The sequence below is a fragment of the Equus przewalskii genome, chromosome 4 (assembly GCF_037783145.1).
Source record: "Equus przewalskii isolate Varuska chromosome 4, EquPr2, whole genome shotgun sequence".
NCBI lineage: Eukaryota > Metazoa > Chordata > Mammalia > Perissodactyla > Equidae > Equus > Equus przewalskii.
Window position 1 is genome coordinate 65,579,418 of NC_091834.1, and position 21,907 is coordinate 65,601,324.

Below are 21,907 nucleotides of genomic sequence, written 5' to 3' on the forward strand. Positions count from 1 at the left end.
TAATAATGTTGAGGATCTTATCATTGCTTATTTGCCGTCCATATATCTTTGGTGGTCTGTTCAAATCCTTGGTCCATTTTTAAGTTGAGTTATGTGTCTTACTAGGTTGTGTATTTTAGATACTAGTCCTTTGTTGAACTGTGCAAATAACTTAATCTCGTCATACTTTTATCTATTATCTTTCAATAATTCTTGCTCGTCACAATTATTACTCTCCTGTTTGCCTTAATAGTGATTTTCTGTTTCCATTATTCTACGTTTTTTAATTGGAATTCTTTTGTAAGGAAGAGCTGTTCTGTTTTATGTATTCATTCAATAAATTATTTATTAATATTGGTATCGACAGTGACTGTTAATTTTGTTATTGTTTGGTTGCTCAGATTGTCCTGGATTTGACCAATGAGAAGACATATGTAAGAAAGGAGATACAAAAATTATATATGCAGGGTACAATATTACAGATACTACATACTTGATTTTCTAACAGCCTTATTGAGACATAATTCACATGCCATAAAATTCTCCCCTTTAGCGTGTACAATTCTGTCATTTGTAGTATATTCACATAGTTGTGCAGCCATCACCACTAATTTTAGGACCTTTCATCAGCCTAAAAAGCCCTGTACTTATTAGCAATTGCTCCCATTCCCTCCTTTTCCCAGGTCCTGGCAACCACTAATCTACTTTTCATTTCATAGATTTGCATTCTGGGCATTTCATATAAATGGGATCATGCAATATTTGGTCTTTTCTGACTAGCTTCTTTCACTTAGCATGATGTTTTCAAGGTTCATCCATGTTTTAGCATGTGGCATGTTGTAGTAGTACTTTGTTCATTTGTATTACTGACTAATATTCCATTGTGTAGGTAATACCACATTTTGTTTACCCATTCATCAGTTGATGGACATTTAGGTTGTTTCTATACTTTGACTTTTATGGATAATGCTGCTATGAATGTTTAAGTGCGAATTTTTGTGTGGACTTATACTTTCAGTTCTCTTGGATATTTACCTAGGAATGGAATTCTGTATCATAGGGTAACTTTATATTTATTTTTCTGAGGAACTACAATACTCTTTGACAAAGCAGCTGTAGCATTTTACATTCTCCCCAGCAATGTATGAGGGTTCCTAGTTCTCCACATCCATGTCTACACTTGTTGTTGTGTCTTTTAAATTTTATTTTATTATTGTTTTTTGCTCGAGGAAGATTTGCCCTGAGCTAACATCTTTGCCAGTCTTCCTCTATTTTGTATGTGGGTCACTGCCACAGCATGGCCACTGATGAGTGGTGTAGGTCTACACCTGGGAACCAAACCTGGGCTGCCGAAGCAGAGTGCACTGAACTTAACCACTAGACCATGGGGCCAGCCCCATCTTTTTTATTTTAACTATCCTAGTGAGTGTGAAGTGGTATCATTGTGGCTTTAAATTTGAATTTCTCTAATGACTAATGATATTGAGCATCTTTTCATGTGCTTTTGGTAACTTGTATATCTGCTTTGGAGGAATGTCTATTAAAGTGCTTTGCCCAATTTTTAATCAGGTTGTCTTTTTGTTCAATTGTAACAATTCTTTATGTATTCTAGATACGTCTTTTATGAAATAGATGATTTGCAAATATTTTCTACCATTCCATAGGTTGTCTTTTCACTTTCTTGACAGTGTTCTTGAAGCACAGATTTTTAATTTTGATGAAGTCCAGTTTACCTTTTTTTTGTTGCTTGTGCTTTTGGTATAATTTTTAAGAAACATTTCCTAATCCAAGGTGATGAAGATTTATTCTTGTGTTTTCTTATGAGTTCTTTAGTTTTAGATGTTATGTTTAGGTTTTTAATCCATTTTGAGTTAATTTTTGTATGTGGTGTGAGGTAGGTATCTAATTTTATTCTTTTATTTGTGAATGCCCAGTAATCCCAGCACCTTTTGTTGAAAAGACTGTTCTTTCTCCATTAAGTTTTCTGGGCAACCTTCTAGAATAACAGTTGACCATAAATTCAAGGGTTTATTTCTGGATTGCCAGTTGTAGTCCATTGGTTTTTATGTCTGTCCTTATGGCTATACCACACTGTTTGAGTGACTGTAATGTTGTAAGTTTTGAAACTGGGAAGTGTGAGTCCTCCAGATTTCTTCTGTTTCAAAATTGTTTTGGCTATTCTGGGTCTCTTGAATTTCCAAATGAATTAGGGGGTTAGTTTGTCAATTTCTGTGATGAATCCAACTGGAATTTTGATAGGCATGGCCTTGAATTTGTAGATCAATTTGGGGCGTATTGCTATCTGAACAAAATTGTCTTCCAGTCCATAAATACAGGATAGCTTTTGTTTGCTCAGATCTTTAATTTCTTTGGACAGTGTTTTATAATTTTCAGTGTACAATATTTGTACTTTTGTTAAATATATTCCTAAGTATTTTATTATCTTTCATGCTATTAGGAGGAATTTTCTTGATTTCATTTTGGGTTTTTTTTGCTAGTGTATGGAAATGTAATTGGTTTTTGTGCAGTGATCTTGTTTCCTGCAACTTTATTAGTTCTAATAAGTCTTTTTAGTGGGTTCGCTAAGATGTTCTATTTATAAGATCATGTGATCTATGTGTAAAGAGAGTTTTACTTTTTCCTTTCTAATTTGGATGCCTTTTATTTCTTCTTCCTGCCAAATGCCTTGGCTAGAAACTCCAGAACAATGTTGAGTAGAAGTGGCAAGAGTAGACAGTCCTTGTCTTGTTCCTGAAGAGTCAAAGCATATAGTCTTTCACCACTAAGTATGATGTTAGCTGTGGGTTTTCTTAGATGTACTTTATGAGATTGAGGAAGTTCTCTTCTGTACCTAGTTTGTTAAGTGTGTTTTTATCATGAAGGGGTGTTGGATTTTTGTCAAGTGCTTTTTCTGTGTCTTTTGAGATGATCATATATTGTTTTTTGCTTTTGCTTTATTTAGTCAATATGATGTATTACATTGGTTAGTTTTCATATGTAGAACCAACATACGCATTCCTTGGATAAATCCCACAGGTCATGGTGTATAATCCTTTTTATATAGCTGGATTCAGTTTGCCAGTATTTTTGTTGATGTTTTTGCATCTATATAAAGGACATTGGTCTGTTGTTTTCTTTTGATGTATTTGTCTGGTTTTGGTGTCAGTAAAACTGGCCTTACAAAATGAGTTGGGCATTGTTTCTTCCTCTTCTGTTTCTTAGAATAGTTTGTGAAGGATTGGGCAGTCTTTAAACATTTGGTAAAATTCACCATTGAAGTCATCTGTGCCTGGTCTTTTCTTTGTGGGAAGAGTTTTGATTACTGATTTAATTTCTTTATTTGTTATAGGACTATTCAGATTTTCTGTTTCTTTTTGAGCCAGTTTAGGTAGTTTGTGTCTTTCTAGGAATTTTTGTACTTCCTCTAGGTTATCTGATTTTTTGGCATTAAACACTACACTCTTTGACCAGTGGATCAAAGAAGAAATCACAGAGGAAACTGGGAGATACTTTAAGACAAACAAAAAAGAAAACACAACATACCAAAACTTATTGAATGCAGCTAACTAAACACAGTGCAAACTAAACACAGAGCAAATGGAGATAAGAAAATAAGGAAGATTAAAGCAGAAATAAATGAGAGACATAACAAACACAGTAGAGAAAATCAACAAAACCATAAATTGGTTCATGGAAAAAAATCAAAAAACCCTGACAAACCTTAGCTAGATGGACCAAAAAAAGGGCAGAGAACACTCAAATGACTAAAATCAGAAATGAAAGAGGGCAGGGGCCAGCCCCGTGGGCCACTTGTTCATAGGTTTCTTTATAATCCTTTCTGTTTCTGTAAGGTTGGTAATGATTTGCCCTCTTTCATGTCTTTTTTTGAAGGTTTTTTTTTTTTTTTGGTGAGGAAGATTGGCCCTGAGCTAACATCTGTTGCCAATCTTCCTATTTCCTCTCCCCCCACCTCAAAGCCCCAGTGCATCATTGTGTATCCTAGTTGCAAGTCATTCTAGTTCCTCCATGTAGGATGCCACCATAGCATGGCTTGATGATTGGTATGCAGATTCACCCCCAGGATCTGAACCAGTGAACCCCGGGTTGTCAAAGCCAAGCGTACAAACTTAACCACTTGGCCATGGGGCTGGCCCCTGCCCTCTTTCATTTCTGATTTTAGTCATTTGAGTGTTCTCTGCCCCTTTTTTGGTCCATCTAGCTAAGGTTTGTCAGGGTTTTTTGATTTTTTTCCATGAACCAATTTATGGTTTTGTTTATTTTCTCTGTTGTGTTTGTTATGTACCTCATTTATTTCTGCTTTAATCTTCCTTATTTTCTTATTTCCATTTGCTCTGTGTTTAGTTTGCTCTTTTTTCTAGTTTCTTGAGGTAGAAGTTAGGTAATTGATTTGAGATATTTCTTCTCTTTCTAACATAGGCATTTACAGCTATAACTTTTCTCTAAGCACTGAGTTAGCTGCATTCAATAAGTTTTGGTATGTTGTGTTTTCTTTTTTGTTTGTCTTAAAGTATTTTCCAGTTTCCTTTGTGATTTTTTCTTTGATCCACTGGTCAAAGAGTGTAGTGTTTAACTTTCACAGATGTGTGAACTTTCCAAATTTCCTTGTTATTCATTTATAATTTCATTCTTTGGTAGATGAAGAACATCCACAAAGGATGATTTCAGCACTTTAAAATTGAGACTTGTTTTATGGTCTAATACGGTCTGTCCTGGAGTACACTCCATATGTGCTTGAGAAGAGTGTATTTTGTTATTGTCAGGTGGAGTGTTCTATAGGTATGTCAGGTCTAATTGGTATATCTGTTGTTCAGGTCTTCCATTTCCTTGTTTATCTTCTGTTTAGTTGTTTTATCCATTTTTGAAAGTGATATACTGAAGTCTAACCGTTATTGTTGAATTGTCTTATTTCTCTCTTCCATTCTGTCAGTGTTTGTGAATTTTGGGGCTCTGTTGTTGGGGCAAATAGGTTTATAATTGTTATGCTTTCTTGATAAATTGATGTTTTAAGCAGTATAAAACATCCTTTTTTGTCTGTGGTAACAATTTTTGTCTTAAAGTCTGTGTTGTAAGCCACTCCAGCTGTCTTTTTGTTACTTTTTCTATCCTTTTTCTTTCAAGATGGTGGTTGTTTCTGTGATTCTAAAAAGTATCTCTTGTGAGCACCATATAGTTGGATCATGGTTTTTTTAATCCATTCAGCCAATTTTTGCCTTTTGTTTGGAATGTTTAATCTTGTTACATTTAATCTAAGTATAGTCATGTACTGCATAGCAACGTTTTAGTCAATGATGGACTGCATATACGATGGTCCTATAAGATTAGTACCATATGGCCTAGGTGTGTAGTAGGCTGTACCATCTAGGTTTGTATAAGTGCACTCTGTGATGTTCACATAATGACCAAATTGCCTGGTGATGCATCTCTCAGAACATATCCTCGTTGTTAAGTGACAGATGGTTGTACTGAAAGGTAAGATTTACATCTTTCATTTTGCTATTTGTTTTCTGTATATCTTATATCTCAAGAGTCTCTGGCTCTGTTCATTTTTTTCTTTATTCTTTTTTGGTTCCTGTATTCCCTTTTTTTGTTATTGTTAAATAGGTATTTTCTAATGCACTATTTTAATTCTTGTTTTTATTTTATTTTATTTTATTGCCATATTCTTTTGAGATTCTGTATGTGTGTGGGGGTTGCCCTGGGGATTACAGTTAATAACTTATAACATTGTAATTTGTTTTATTACCACTTAGTTTCAGTATAACACAATAATTTTGTTCCTGTGTAGCTTCATTTTCTATTTCCTTTGTGCTATTAGTGTCATAGATAGTGCATCTTTGTAAGTCCATCAACACAATTTTATAATTATTACTTCATGAAGTTGTCTGTTAAGTAGAAGAAGAAAAGAGCTGCAAACAGAAATTGTATTTATATTGGGGCCAGCTGGTGGCACAGTGGTTAAGTTCACATGCTCTGCTTCAGTGACCTGGGATTCACCAGTTCAGATCCCAGATGTGGACCTGTGCACTGGTTATCAAGCCTTCCTGAGGCAGGCATCCTATGTATGAAAAATAGTGGAATCTGGGCACAAATGTTAGCTCAGGGCCAGTCTTCCTTAGAAAAAAGAAGAGGTAGATGGTAGCTCAGGCTTAATATTCCTCAAAAAAAAAAAATTGTATTTATATTATGTTTTATATTTACTTGTTACATTTGCCAGTGATATTTGTTTCTTCATGTGGATTTGAATCACTGTCTAAGGTCCTTCCCTTTCAGCTTGAAGGACTTCTTTTAGTATTTATTATAGGGCAGATCTGGTTGTGAAGAATTCTCTCAGTTTTTGTTTATTGGAGGATGTCTTAAGTTCTCCTTCTTTTTTGAAAGATACCTTAATAGATGTTGATTTCTTGGTTGATAGTCTTTTTCTTTTAACATCTTGAATAAGTCATCCCTCTAGTTTCTGTCCTTTGTGGTTTCTCATGGGATGTCAGGAGAATCTCCTGTCTGTGGTCATTTGACACTCTTGCTCCATTCATGATTCTTTGTCTCTGGTTTTTGACAGTTTGATTAAGACGTATCTAGGTTCGAATCTCTTTGATTTTATACTGGTTGGAGTTGGGGAGCTTTTGATGTGCAAAGTTTTTCTTAAAATTTGTAGTTTTCTGCCATTGTTTCTTCAAACATACTTTTTGCCCCTTCCTCCCTCTATTTCCCTCTTGTGTCTCTTTTTCTTCCTCTCTCTTTTCCTCCACTACTTCAGGGATTCCCATTTATGTATATATTGGTGTGCTTGATTTTGTTCCAGAGTCTCTAGCTCTGTTCATTTATTTCATTATTCTTTTTGGTTTGTTTTCCTTAGATTGCTTAGTCTTATTTGACCTATCTTCAATTTTGCTGATTCTTTCTTCTGCCAGCTGAGATTTGTTGATGAGCCTCTGGTGAAGTTTCATTTCAGTTATTGTACTTCTCAACTTTTAATAATTTCTGTCTCTGTGTTGATATTTATTTCTATTTGGTAAACATTGTTATCATACTTTAGTTTCTTAGACATGGTTTCCTTTAGTTCTTTGAACATATTTAAAATAGCAGATTTAAAGTCTTTGTCTAATGTCTGGGTTTTCTAGGGGATGGTTTTCACTGATTGCTTTTTTTCCTGAATGTGGAACATACTTTTTGGTTTTTTTGTATGTCTCATGATTTTTTGTTGAAAACTGGACAATTTAAATAATACAGTGTGGCAAGTCTGGTCAGATTCTCCCACCACCCCCAGGGTTTATTGTTGCTATTTAGTGTTTGTTTAGTGACTTTTTGGGGACTAATTCTGTAAAGTCTGTTTTCTTTTCTTTTCTTTTTTTTTTTTTTTGAGGAAGATTAGCCCTGAGCTAACTACTGCTAAACTTCCTGTTTTTGCTGAGGAAGACTGGCTCTGAGCTAACATCCATGCCCATCTTCCTCTACTTTATGCGTGGGACGCCTACCACAGCATGGCTTTTTGCCAAGAGGTGCCATGTCCACACCCGGGATCCAAACTGGCGAACCCCAGGCCACTGAGAAGCAGAACATGCGAACTTAACAACTTCGCCACCAGGCCAGCCCCAAAGTCTGTTTTCTTTACCGGGTTTCATCACTGAAGTTCTGTTTGGTTATCTTAGTGATTAGTTGTGGGGTCTTCCAGGGAACCACCAGACAGGTCGAATAATGATAGTTCTTTGGAAATGGGGCTCTGAAGGAGCCTGTTCTTACTCCTCCGGTTGCTGATAGGCTGTTGATTTTTGCCATGATTGCATGCATGTCGTTGGTTTTCAAGGCTGCTGTGGAGCTGCGAGGGGAAATCAGAATGGGCAAGTTAAAATGCAGCGAGAGCTGCTGTTTTTACTGATATTCAGCCCTCTTTCTTGAATAAGTGCTCTTTTGATTGCTGCAAGCCTTTTGCTTATTTCCAGAATTTTCAAGTTGATTTTGACAATATTATCAGTTTTCTCATTGCTTTTAATGAAGGAGAGAATTTTCTGAGGTCTTTACTCTGCCACTTTCTTTAATGTCAACACCAGTCTATATCCTTTTAATTGTTTTCAAGTGTATATGCAACACATTATTTAAAGGGTACATAATACTGTACCAACTGTCTAATAATAGTTTTTCCATTCAATATATTTATCTGTCGTGTCTATTTTTCTAAAACTTTACTTTTAATGGCTGCATGGTATTTTAACATATGGGAGTACTATATTATAATATTTGTTTCACTTGTTTTTGGAGCTTGGTTTTTACATTTTTTCACTATTATTAACAGATCTTTGTTGCATGTTTTTTTTTTTAATCTAAATCTTATATATTACCAAGATTATAAATTTGTGGATGTGTGATTTGTTGGGTCCGAGAGCATGAAAACTTAAGCTTTTGGTCTCCATGGCCAAATGGCTCTTCAGGGGACTGGCTTAAGTTTATATTCCACCAGTCATGTAGGAGAGTGCCTATTTTCCCAAATCCTCACTCGGTACTGGAAACCATTATTCATTTCAATTTGCACTTTCCAGTAGATCTTTTGACAGTGATGAAAATGTGCTGTATCTATGAAATGTCTATATCTAGTATATGGTGCCACTAACCACATTTTGCTCTTGAGCACTTGAAATGTGACTAGTCCTAAATGAGGTGTGGTGTATTTCAAAGGTTATTGCTAAATAATGCAGAATAATGTAAAATGAATCATCATAACTTTTTATATTGACTGCATGTTGAAATGATAATATTGTATATGCATTGGGTTAAATAAAATGTGTTATTAAAGTTAATTTTGCCTTTTTACTCTTATGTCCTTAATATGTCTACTAGAATACTTACAATTATATACGTGATTCACCTTATATTTTTATCAGACAGTGCTGGTCTAGACTCTAGACCATTCTCCCTGTAAAAAAAAAAAAAAAAGCAAACCCTGCTTCTTTAAAGGTTGTGCTGTTTAACAACAGCATTTTCTCATCCTTCTTGAATTTGTCAGTTGTCACATCATTGTTTTCTCCTTATTCATTAAAGATGGCACTGAACACTCAGTTTTCCTTTCCATCCCAAGCTCTGTCATCATTCTGGGGTGTTTTTAGTGTACGTGTGTATAATTCATTCAGTAATTTAGCCTCACAGTTTCTGGATTGTGCTTGAGCCACAATTTTAATGGCTCCCTGTGGTCATCATCTGGAACTTAAAATCTTAATTGTAGGGCCTATTCTAACTACAACTTCACATTCTTTTAGCTATCTCACTCCCTTACTTCCTACCTTCCATCCTTGACCCTCTCTATTTTTGTTCATTGAACCTTCAGGTATAACTTGTTAGCTCCCTTGATCCCTTGTACGTTTGTGCACCCTTTTTGCAAAGTGACTTTCTTTTAAAACTTTTTAAAAGTTTTAAAACTTTCTGCTTTTAAAACTTTTTAAAAGAAAGTTTTAAAACTTTCTGCAAAGTTTTAAGTGAATCCTACAGCCTATTGGTTTGTACTCAAGTTACGGATTGCTCCTGGAGAAAAAGATCCCGTGGCTTCAGGAATATATTCACGCAGATTTGTGGTCTTCGGCTTTAACCAGTGGACCTCCTGCTGTGTATTCCTAGCCTTTCTCCCAGTTCTTCGGGTTGCTGATTCAAATCTAAAATTCTCTGGTTCTCTCCTCCCAATTCAGGTGATTTTTATCTCTGGTGCTTAGAGAAAATTCCATTCTTCACTTCAGATCATTATCTGTATTCTAACTTACCTTTCTTTCTTCAGCCATTTGTTTACTTGATCTTTTCAATTAGCATTTCAACAAGTGCAGCTATTGCCTTTATTTTTAATTCTTAAAACTCTCCCCTGACCCTGTGTTATCTTCTAGCTTCTTCCTTATTGCTCTTCTCTTCACAGATAAGCATTCAGAAAGAATTGTTTACTCTCACTGCCTGCATCTATTCACTGCTTATTTACTTCTAATCTGACCTCCACCCCCCCCCCCCACCCCGTGGTCCCTGATAATAGTTTCTTCTGTGTCTTTATATTAACCACTCCAGAGCATTTGGTACAGTTGACCACTTCTTGAAGGAGGGTGCTACAATTGACCTCCTTGAACTGCTTCTATGAACTACTTTCCTAACTCTTTTTCACTCTCGCCTTTTCCTAGGTTCCTGTAGGTGGTGGTGGTGGCAGCACGGTTGGGATGTTGGTGTTGGTTTTGGCCTACTTCCTACTTTCTGTACTGTATTTGAATTCAGACCCATGGATTTCATACCATTTAAATGGTGGTGGCTTGAATATTAATATCTGTTTAGCCTAGACATTTCTAGAACTTCTAACTTTTATGTATGCAGCTGCCTACTAGACATTTGTCTTCCTAAAGTCCAGTTAGCACCTTAAACTCAGATGAGTCCTGCTTTTAACGATTGGTACCACCGTTAATCTAGTTGCTTAAATCTAAGTTCAGAAATCTGAATCTTACCACCCCCAACACGTTAGAGACCTGTCAGTTCATCTCATTAGTATCTAACCTAGTGCTGTGCAATAGAAATAAATGGAAGCTGTGTGTGTAATTTAAGCTTTTCTAGTAGCCACATTTAAAAAGTAAAAAGAAACATGTGAAATTAACTTTAGTATTTTATATAACCCAGTATATCTAAAATTTTATTTGAACATTGCAGTCCATATAAAAATTAAGATTTTTTTCATTCCTTTTTTTTTCACAAGTCTTTAAAATCTAGCATACATTTTACATTTACAGCACATATCAATTCATACCAGCTAAATTTCAAGTGCTCAATAGCCATAGGTAGCTAATAGCTACCTTAATGGACAATAGAGTTCTAACTTGTATTTCTCTGCATCCCCACTGCGTCTATCTTGGTTCAAGTCCTAATTTCTTCCCTGGGCTACTGCAGCAGCTCTTGGGATTGCTACCAATTTCTCCTCCAGTTTATCCTCAATATTCTTGTTCATAGTAATTTTCTAAAATATGGAGTGTGACTCTGCATATGAATTAATGTGATTGTGCATTGTTTCGCTTCAAATCATATAATGCTCTCCATAAGCTTTCAAGATGAAGTCTAATCTTAAGTTCCTTAGCATAGCTAACAAAGTTCTTTATGATCTGGCTTTTGCCTAACCTTCCTACCCTTGTAGCTCCGAACTCTAAAAATGAGTTGCATTGAACTGCTTGTAGTTCCTATAAAGAACCATGCTCTCCTCTTGCTTTTGGGCTTTTGTAACTAGCCTGCCTGAGACCCATATTCTCCAGCATTTACCCACGATTCTCATCAGACTAAGGTGTACTAGTCTTTCAGGATCTGAAGGATCTGACCCCAGGATAGGATGAAGCACTTTTCCTTTTTTTTCTCATAGCCATCCTTTTGTGCTTGCCTACATTATAGTATTTATTGCTGTGTTATTATAATTGCCTTCTAACTTACCTAACGTTAGATTCTTAGTTTCATAAGCAGGGACCTTGTTTTTATTAGCTTTTATATTCCTAATTGGTAGTACATACATACTGAAAAGCCTATTTAGCAGTTTTCATAATAAGTTGCTGCTTTTCTCTTTTGGAAACTTTTAAAGCAATTATTAATATTCAAACCTTTAAAAATGATAATGCGATTTCAGATGCCAAGATTTGGGTAACTTTATTCTTTGAAATAGGAACACATGGCAAGAGAATTTAAAGAATTCTTAAGGGTTCCAGTAATCTATTGGAAGCTGTTTGAATCTTTGAATAGAATTGATTTCTAGAAATAAGATTAAATAAGTTAAAACACTGAGATTACTGGATATTGTATTTAAGTTGACTTTTCCACAGTCAGTGAAACAACAAGCAATGGAATTGTAGTTTGATATTCTTAAATATGGATTTTGACATAGAGATTTGGCATAGTAACTGTAAGATTCTGTAAATATATGTTTTAGAAAAGGTGATTTGGCAACAGTTGTTTCTTATGTAACTGATGTTTGAAATCAAGTAATAGGGGCTGGCCCCATGGCTGAGTGCTTTAAGTTTGCGCACTCTGCTTCAGCAGCCCACGGTTTTGCCGTTTCACATCCTGGGCACACACCTAGCACCGTTCATCAAGCCATGCTGAGGCAGCATCCCACATAGCAGAACTAGAAGGACCTACAACTAGAATATACAGCTATGTGTTGGCGGAGCTTTGGGGAAAAGAAGAAGAAGAAAAAAAAGATTGGCAACAGATGTTAGCTCAGGGCCAATCTTAAAAAAAAAAAAACAAAAAAGAAATCAAGTAATACTCTTAGACCTAAAGGTATTTTGGTAGAAGCCTGAGTGAATATACTTTTATCTATATTCACATGCTTATAAATGTCACAGTTATATCACTCACATCTATAAATAATGTTTCTTTATCCAGATAATGTATTTCACACTGGCACTGTGAACATTTTATTTGTGCAGGAAAAGAAACAGGAGGTGGTTAATCTTCTGAGTTACAGACTGTGGTTGATTTTAGAATTTCGGGTAAGGAAAGATTCTTAGGAAATGCGAAAAGCCTATATGTTTTTAGTCAACCAATATTATATTATTAGTATATTCTATAAGTCTGTCTTCTGTCTTTGGACACAGATTCTTCCTCAGAAAAAATTTTCCTGAAAGTGTATTTTAGTCATTCAGCTTTTAAAAATAGTTCCTGTGAATCAGCACTTTGAATATAGAGATGTATATGACATGGTTCTCTCCCTCTGGGAAATCGGTCATATGGGAGGACTGACAAATAGCATGTTTAATTTTTAAATAATTTAATTTAAAAGGTAAAATTATTTAAAATGTTATGATGGTTATGTGCAAAGAACTGTCTGCTCTCAACCTAGTCACTCTTCTTCCTCACTATGTTACTGAGACTGCTCTTAGCCAAAGTTACCAGTAACCTTCTTATTTCCAAATTTTATGATCATGTCTTTGGTGTTTCATTTGACCTTTCAGTAGTATTTAACACAGTTGAGTGACCTTGAGCCAGTGCTGGTTTTCCTTCCTCCTCACTGCCTGATCTTTCTCGCTCTTGCTCTGCTTAACATCTCAATTTTGGAATGCTCCAGGACTCTTGTCTAGATCCCGTTTTATCTATAGTCTCTCCTTGAGAATCCAGTCCTCTCCCAACACTATATATATGCTTGTGATTCATAAATTGATATTTTCAGCACCAATCAACCCTGGAATTTGTGGATTCGTGTATTTAACTGCCTGCTGGACAGCTCCCCTGAATATATAAACAGGCACCTCCAAACAACATGTTCAGAGCTGTTTTTGATTTTGGCGATTTTTGCCCTCACTCCCCAATCTTTTCCTCCCCTATTGTTCCCTGTTTCCCTAAGAGATATCACTAGACATTGAGTTGTTCAAGCCCAAATCCTTGGAGTTATCTTTGATCTCTTTTTCTTTCACCAGTCCCATTCAGTTCATCAGCAATATCCTGATTCTACCTTCAAAACATATTTTGCATCCGTCCTATCTTCCCTTGCCTCCACACCATCTAAATTCAGTACTATATTCTTAGACTGTTGCGGTAGGCTCCTTACTAGTTTTCTTATTTCCACTCCTCCTCCTTTTAGCACTGAGAGCTATCTTTAAAACACAAAGCAGGTCAGGTCACTTGCCTGTGTAAAACCCTCCGGTGGCTTCCCATCATGCCTAAAATAACATCCAAATTTCTTGCTTTACCTGGGTCCCACATGATCTGCCCCTACCTGCCTTCCTGACCTCATTTTCTGTCACATCCCTTGGTCCACTACCTCACTTCATTGTAGTTCATATATACCTTCTTTTTGTTCCTGAAAGTACCAAGTTTATCCCCAGTTTAGTGTCCACCTCTTTGCCTAGAATACTTCTCCCCCTTTTCTTAATTCAGTCCCCAAATTGTACTATATGCCAAAGACTGTTCTAGGAGTTGGGGATAAAGCAATGAATAAGACACAGGGCAGATTTGGGGCATTTTTCTTTTTCTCTTTTTTTTTTTTTCCTGCTTTATCTCCCCAACCCCTACTCCCCCCCCCCCCCCCCCCGCCCCAGTACACAGTTGTATATCTTAGTTGCAAGTCCTTCTAGTTATGGGATGTGGGACGCCGCCTCAACGTGGCCTGACGAGCGGTGCTATGTCCGTGCCCAGGATCCGAACCCTGGGCCGCCGCAGCGGAGCGCGCAAACTTAACCACTCGCCCCCGGAGCCTTTTCTTATGCTGTTTGTCTGATGGGTTCCTTGAGTTTGCAACCTAAAATATTTTCTCTGAAACTTCTTCAGCTTTCTTACATGGCTTTTTTTTTGATGCCACAATTTATGCTTTTCATTTAATCTCTACCTTGATGGAGCTTACATTCTAGTTAGAGGTGGGATGGGGTGGAGATCACAATAAACAAGATGAATGAAATGTATGGTAGGTGATGTCAGGTGCTAAGGAGAAAAACATAAAGCAGCAAAGTGCTGAGGTGAGGAGTGGGGTTGTAATTTTAGAAAGGGTGGTCAGGGCAGACCTCTCTGTGTAGGTAACATTTGAATCAGCAGCAGCAGCAACAGGAGCAGCATCATCTGTTCCAGGTTGTGATATAACTCATAGATCTGTGTCGATATAGAATAAAGGCATACACTTTTCACATTTGTCCAAGGGTAGTCTGTTTTTCTTCTGTATGCTTCATTAGTTGCCTTTCAGTCTTCACAGCTCCCATTTACTTCATCTTTCCATTTGTTACTGCTTCCATCTTTAGCATCCTTCTCTTTCCTGTGTTGACAAGTCTGCATTTCTTCCACTTCTGAACTTTAATTTAATATAACTTGAAACACAGTACTGTATAAAGATTTTTAGCTAAAACACTTGCTTTTTTCTTATCTGGGCTGTCTTAATTCAGTGACCGACAAAGCAAAATTATATTAAATTTACTTTTTTTTTCTTTTTGGGATTTAAACCTGGTCTCTGTATACCTTGCTGAAAATTAATACTTTATGGCTTTTCCACCATTTCTTGTAAGACTTCAGATGCAGTGCGTAGTAATTGGTCTTTACGAAAAGATAGGAGATCTTTTGTTCTATATTTCATTAGGAGAGCTGCTGAAAATGGATTAAAACTGAGTGGGCCTTATATCCCATAAAAAAGTATTACTTTGACACGTGTAGGAAAAAAGCCCTCAATTTATTTGTAGTTTATCTCTAATTTGTTGAGTTACATGTAAGTAACTTTCATTTTTCCCTCTTTTATTATGTTCCAATGAATTTGCCTCTCCTGTTTGGACTGAATGTCATGTACAATTCTTGGAATTCCTCATTTACTGTTCCTCTGTGGATCTCTTCTCTTGGAATCTGGAACACTGGAATGATGGAAATGTGTTCTTTACAAAGTAGCTGTGAGTATACTAGATAATTTATACAGAGACTTCTTTTCAGTCTAAGTTAACTTAAATTTAACTTACAGTTGGATGACATGACACCTTAAATTTAATACATAGTTTTAGGTGTATACATAGTGGGCTTTCAAGTATTTCACTTTAATTACTATATTCTGATCCATATCCTAATTAGCATGTTTAAAATTAGCTCTTCAATTTAATTGACTTGCTTATCTTCTCAATATTTGGCTTAAGAATTAGTTTATATGAATTAAAAAAAGGGTAAAAGGTTATGGATGAAATATTTAGTTACTTATGTGACACTAGTGAGGAATGCAGATTGTTATTCTTTGTTAAATCCAAATGTGTTGAATTAATGCTTTGATCTCGTATGAATTTTTTAAAATGAGGATTTAAATGTGGGAAAAACTTTTATGAGAAATGTGTACCTCTTAGGAATATTTTGCCATTATGTTTTAATGATGAATAAGACCTACCTCTAAGCAAAATAAACCAGTTAAGACTCTACTCACTCAGATGGTTTAAACTATGGACAGTTTTTCTCAACAATGGGTAAGTTAAAAATCAGATTTATTTACTGTACTGGTTTAGAAGTAGGTTTCTTTGAATTACTTATGAAACTATTGTTGAGGTCATCAAAGAAACAAAAACCATAGAGAAAACTGAATTATAATTTACATTAAAACCTGCATAAATCTGATGTCCCTGGTGATGGAGGCAGCAGGATCTTGTGAAACCTTGAAGTGACATAATTAGATCTGATATAAGAGCTTGAAGGATATTGTTTACTGATTAACATTGATATGAGATCCTATAAGAATTTATGAAAAATTGCTTTAAACTCAGCATTTTGATTTCGTTTCATGAATAAGAAGAAAAATTTCAAGAAACGTATGCCTGTGGTAATTAATCATTGTGAGCAAAGGGGATCATTAAAAGAATTCTTAATATAAGTTTAAGGGGATTTGAATTTTTTTATTGTGAAAAATCTTTTGTCGTGCTTTTTTTAGTTGATTAGTCAGAATCTTATAGTTACTAACTTACTGTAAATTGAAATCTTTGCTTGAGGCAGGTTTGTTTTTATTTTATCCCTTTAGATTTTTATAACTGACCGTTAGATTGTCAGTCAATCCATGCTCAATTCATTTTGTCCATTGCTGCAATTAACTGCTGCTTTCATTGGTGACACTGCAAAATCAGTTTGATTTGCCATGTATAATAGTTTGTAGAGTTTTCTAAAGTAGGTTAATGAAGGGAATTTGAAATGTGTGACAGAAGAGTTTTGTTGATTATGAATAACTTGGCCCTTTTTGCTTTTCTTAGCAACAGAAGAACCTTGAAGGCTATGTGGGATTTGCAAATCTCCCAAATCAAGTGTACCGAAAATCAGTGAAGAGAGGGTTTGAATTCACACTTATGGTTGTGGGTAAGATATGATTTCTCACTAAAATTGAATTTTGATCTGTTTTAAACTATTAATCAACTCTGAATGAATTTAAGAAAACAATAGCCCAAGTATCTGCAGGGATTATATATTTTCTCTTATTATGCAAGTAAGATTTTAAAATTTAACTTGATGGCATAATGGTATTTATATATTTCCTTACCTGTTTTTTTTTAAGATGGCACAATTTTGGACACTAAGTAAAAGTTGAGAAGTGGTGGGTGTGGAGGTGGAATAGAGCACTCTTCAATTGATAATGCTACAAAAAGAAATAGCATCTGGTAGTTGCTTATTACTCCAGGATAATTTTATTCTCTGGCTTATATATTATAGTGGTGTCATATTGCATGAGCATTTAACTTGAACATAAGTGCTCTGCATTTGAAAAAGAAGGACAGGGTAGAGGATCAAGATCATGCAAATGATTACCCTGGGAATTCATTCGTTGAGTATAATCCCTGCAGTGAGTGAAATGTGACTCTTGTTCTCTAATTCAGTCTCAATTTTCTTAGGTGTTTTATCCTATGAACATCTTACCCTGCCTGTAGTCCATTTTAAGAGATTTTCAAGGGTTATTTTGATTGTAGGTTGATAACATCATCATCTTATATGAAGAAACACTTTACCATATATAAGATTAGTATTCTTAAATGACAATTTTAATCTTAAATAACTTTATAATATATTCACTTCATATAGGCTGACTTTAGAACCTAAATCCTAAGTATGACGCAACTCTGTTGTATTTTATATTTTTTAAGAAGGTGAAAGGCGGGATAGTGGATTAACTATCGTTAAAGAAAATTGAGTTGATGCTGTGCTTTTATGTATGTAGTGTGCATCAATTTTTGCTCATTACATTCAACTCCTGGTATTTTTATTTTGGTGTTGAATTAGATTAATTTAATTAGCTATGAAATACTCCTTCATTGCAGGGAAGAATATTTTACCTAATGTTCAGTTTGTGACTTTTTGGAAATACCTGCATTATAGTAGTTGGCATATTTAAAACATTGTACAAAGTCTGCAAACTTGATACTTGGTAGGGTTGGTTAACTTGCCTGTCTCTGGTTGAGTAGAAACACAGTATACCTAGTTTGAAAATTAATGCTGTGGAACAGAGGTGGGCCTAGATCGATGGATAAAACCTGCAGAACAGAGGAGCTGGCCTGGTGGCGTAGTGGTTAAGTTCATTGTGCTCTGCTTCGGCAGCCCAGGTGTAGACCTACACCACTCATCAAAGCCATGCTGTGGTGGTGACCCACGTATGAAATAGAGGAAGATTGGCACAGATGTTAGCTCAAGGCCAATCTTCCTTAAGCAAAAAAGGAGGGTTAGCAACAGGTATTATCTCAGGGCCAATCTTCCTTACCAAAAAACAAAACAAAAAACAAAAAAAACATGCAGATCATACCTTTTCTTCTGTAAGTTGGTAACATGTTCGTTATGTGTGAAGAAATACTACATCTTACCTTCACATATGTAATGTTAGTCTTAAATGGCAAATTGTAGACAAATATAAGATCATTTTTTAGTTTGTAAGAAAATTTCCTAGGTCCATTAGGAGAACTATAACAATTTTCAAAAAAGTTTTGATATCAAAAGTTTAGTTTAAAGAGTAACTTCCTGAACATTTACTTAGTAGAATAAAATCTGGGGATCAAGGCCTGATACTTGATTTAAAGATCTCTGTGACCGTTTTCCATATCAAAAAATGTAATAATCATGTGATCTTGATTTTTAGAGGAAATATGCAATTTCTGAATGTATCTTATTTATTACTTTTTTTGATCAGTCCTTTTGTGAACTATAGCTTTTGTTTTTTTTCTTTTCCTTGATAAGACTTCAACTGAGGATAAAGGAGAATTGGTGTTAATATCCTTACTCTGTTTTTCCCACTGCACCTTGAACATTATTGTTTAATTAGTTATTTTTATATAGGCTTATTGAGTGCAGGGACTAAATCTTTTCATCTGCATAGTTGCAGGGTCTAACACATAGTCACCTTTTAAGTAAGTGTCTAACATGTTGGTCTGTTTTTCAGACTTTAGGCCAAATCTAACAGCATTGTTTGCAAATCATAGAATGCTAAAACTAACCTTGCTTAAATATTCTTAACTTAGAGACTGCAATCTATTCCTTGTGAGCTAAGTCCTCATTTTTGAGATTTAAACTAAGAGCAGTTATGATTCTTACAACAGTTCTTGGTTTAAGACTTACACATTGATATAAACTGAGAATCTATATATAACAGTTGATTTCTTTATGAAACTCTTTCTTTTGTTGGAAAACCTTTGTCCAATAACCTTACCTCATAAGTAGTATTTGTTGAGTACTTACTTCAAATGACTTTTTTGTATCAAAGGCATAATGTGTATCCCCATATTTTCTCTCTTAAAGAACCTTATAATTTATATCACAACATAAAGTACACATAAAAAGATAAGTAACATTGCCAAGAAGTAAATACGAGTTAGTAGAATCATACAGAAATTAAGAGCCATAGAAATTTAAAGGTACAGGAGAGCTTGTGCCTGGCTGGAGATTATCATTACCTTATTTGAGGAGGAGGTATAAGGGCAGATTTTGGAAGAATAGAGTTGGAATAGACATTGAGGGGGCAGTCCAGTAGGGAAATAGCTAACACCTGCATAACTTCTTATGTGCCAGGCAATGTTCTAAGTACATAAAGTACTCATGCTTGACTCATACAATCCTTAACAACAACACGATGAAGTAGGTATTATTGTTACCCCTATTTTAGATATGAAGAACCTGAGGCATGGAGAGATTGGGTTACTTGCCCATGATCACATTGCTAGCGGATGGCAGAACCAAACCCAGTCTGTTTCTCAGTCGGATGGATTCTTAAGCACTATGCAGAGACTCATTTGGGAGTTCAGTAGACTGCATTGAATATGACTTGAACTTACATGATTTCAAATAGATGTTGTTTTCCCTGAAAAATGAAAGAGGGACAGAGAGAGAGAGGAAATGAATGAATGAGAATTAGAGAACTTAGAGTGAGCAGTTTTTTTCCGGCATTCCACTAGAATGAGTGTCTGGCCTAGGGTGGGCGTGAAGTGGGAGAGGTGAATTTTCTATTCCCCCAGTCATTTTCAGCTTCCACATACCTTCAGAGTGTGAGCATCTTACCTTGCCTGAATATATTTTTCCAGTGACAAATATGGTGCCTTAATATAAACCAGTTACTTTTTTCTTTCTTTTTTTTTTCTGCTGAGGAAGATTCATCCTGAGCTAATATTTGTGCCAGTCTTCCTCTGTTTTGTGGTCCCCGAGGAATGGTTTAGGCCCATGCCTGGGAACTGAATCCAGGCTGCTCAAGTGGAGTATGCCGAACTTAACCACTAGGCAACAGGCCAACCCTCCTAAACTAATTACTTTTTATGAATTCTCAGAGATACAGGTATTTATTTTAATTCAGGAAGAAAAACAGTTTGTCAGTTTATATGTAATTGTGCTTTATGAATGATATATAGGGGATTTTCAAGATTAATTTGCACTGCATGTTGGCTTTAGGATCTCACTGCTAAGATGTAGCTTTATAGTAGTTGGAAATAAGGCTGGAAAGGTAGGTTAGCCTAGACTCTGAAGACCTTGATTACCACTAGGGTAAGGAGATTGGAATTCTTTTTATTTTAAATCATTATCAGGAAAACATTCTTTTTTTTTTTTTAAGATTTTATTTTTTTTATTTTTCCTTCTTGCCACAGTCCCCCAGTACATAGTTGTATATTCTAGTTGTGAATGCCTCTGATTGTGCTATGTGGGATGCTGGCTCAGCATGGCCTGATGAGTGGTGCCATGTCTGCGCCCGGGATCTGAACTGGCAAAACCCTGGGCCACTGAAGCAGAGCATGTGAACTTAACTGCTTAGCCACGGGGCTGGCCCCCTGAAATTCGTGATTTAAAATGAAAATAAAACTAAATAAAAATTTAGTTTAAAACACAGTGACAGGCAGCATATCAAATAATGAAGACACTTAGGTCTCTAAGTCAGCAAGGTGGCATACCTGTTTGGGCTTGGAACTTGACTCTCCTTTGTGTGCTCCTTAAATTAGACTTGACTCTGTTCTGAGAATAAAATGTTAGTTGTAAAATCCTGATTTCACCAGAATCCTTCAAGGAGATAGAACTCAGAAAGATTGTAGATTGCTTTATCTGACCAGAAAATATGTTAAAAACAAGTGATATTAAATCTATTATTTTGAATTCTTTGAAACTAAAGTCCACAATTCGATCATTTCTGTATTTTTGAGCTTTGTAAAATTTTTTGTGGTAGAGATTTTCATTATTTAGTGATTTGTCATAGTGTATTTGACCTATACCAAAGGTCTATAGTATCAGATTGGTGTTTCTATATTTCTCAGTGGGAGGGAGCTTAGCATGTGCTGGTTTAGCCATTTTTGTGATTCAAAGTTTATCATAGTGTTTTTTAAAGATTTGTACCTGAGCTAACATCTGTTGCCAATCATTTGTTTTTTCCTTCTCCCCAAAGCCCCCCAGTACTCTAGTTATATACTCTAGTTGTAGATCCTTCTTGCTCTGCTATGTGGGATGCCACCTCGACATGGCTTATGAGCGGTGCTAGGTCCAGGCGCAGAATCTGAACTGGCAAAATCCTGGGCCGCCAAAGTGGAGCACACGAACTTAACCACCCAGCCATGTAGCTGGCCCCTATAGTTTTTTTAATATATGACTTATTAGCAAAGGTTTAGGAGATATTTAGCCAGTGATAGCATTTACAATGACTGTCATAGTTGTCATTTCCCCCCACCTTTTTATTGATGTTTGAGTTGATGTAATAACATTGAGTTATTTGAAGAAGTTGATAGGTAATATTGGGTCATTTTGTACCTAAACTATTGGGCATTTATGCCAATATTAATACCAAACATTGGTATTTTGTTTAATTCTGAGGTTAAGATATGTTGGATACTTGAAATGCTTTGAGTAATATTTTTAAATTTCTTTCTTGAGCTCTGTATTGTTATTTTACTTTTAGTAATAAAAGTAATTTAACCAATGAGGATTGCAGAACATTGTGAGGATAGAAAAACCACTGAATTGTACACTGTAAAATGGTGACATTTATTTT

The 21,907-nt window shown here is 35.6% G+C and overlaps 1 protein-coding gene across 7 annotated transcripts in view; it reads left to right on the forward strand.

Moving 5' to 3' along the window:
* SEPTIN7 (septin 7) overlaps positions 1 to 21,907 on the forward strand; it is a 202,849-nt gene that overhangs the window by 102,479 nt on the left and 78,463 nt on the right. For 3 of the 7 annotated variants that reach the window (XM_070616235.1, XM_070616233.1, XM_070616236.1), the window contains exon 2: positions 16,668 to 16,770. The exons of 1 other annotated variant lie outside the window; for it this stretch is intronic. In XM_070616235.1, coding sequence (XP_070472336.1) covers positions 16,761 to 16,770 — 10 coding nt within the window. In that variant the 5' untranslated portion in view covers positions 16,668 to 16,760. Of the gene's footprint in view, positions 1 to 15,322; positions 15,897 to 16,667; positions 16,771 to 21,907 lie in introns of those variants that run through there. 3 more of the 7 variants (XM_070616234.1, XM_070616230.1, XM_070616232.1) reach the window with 3 other exon arrangements.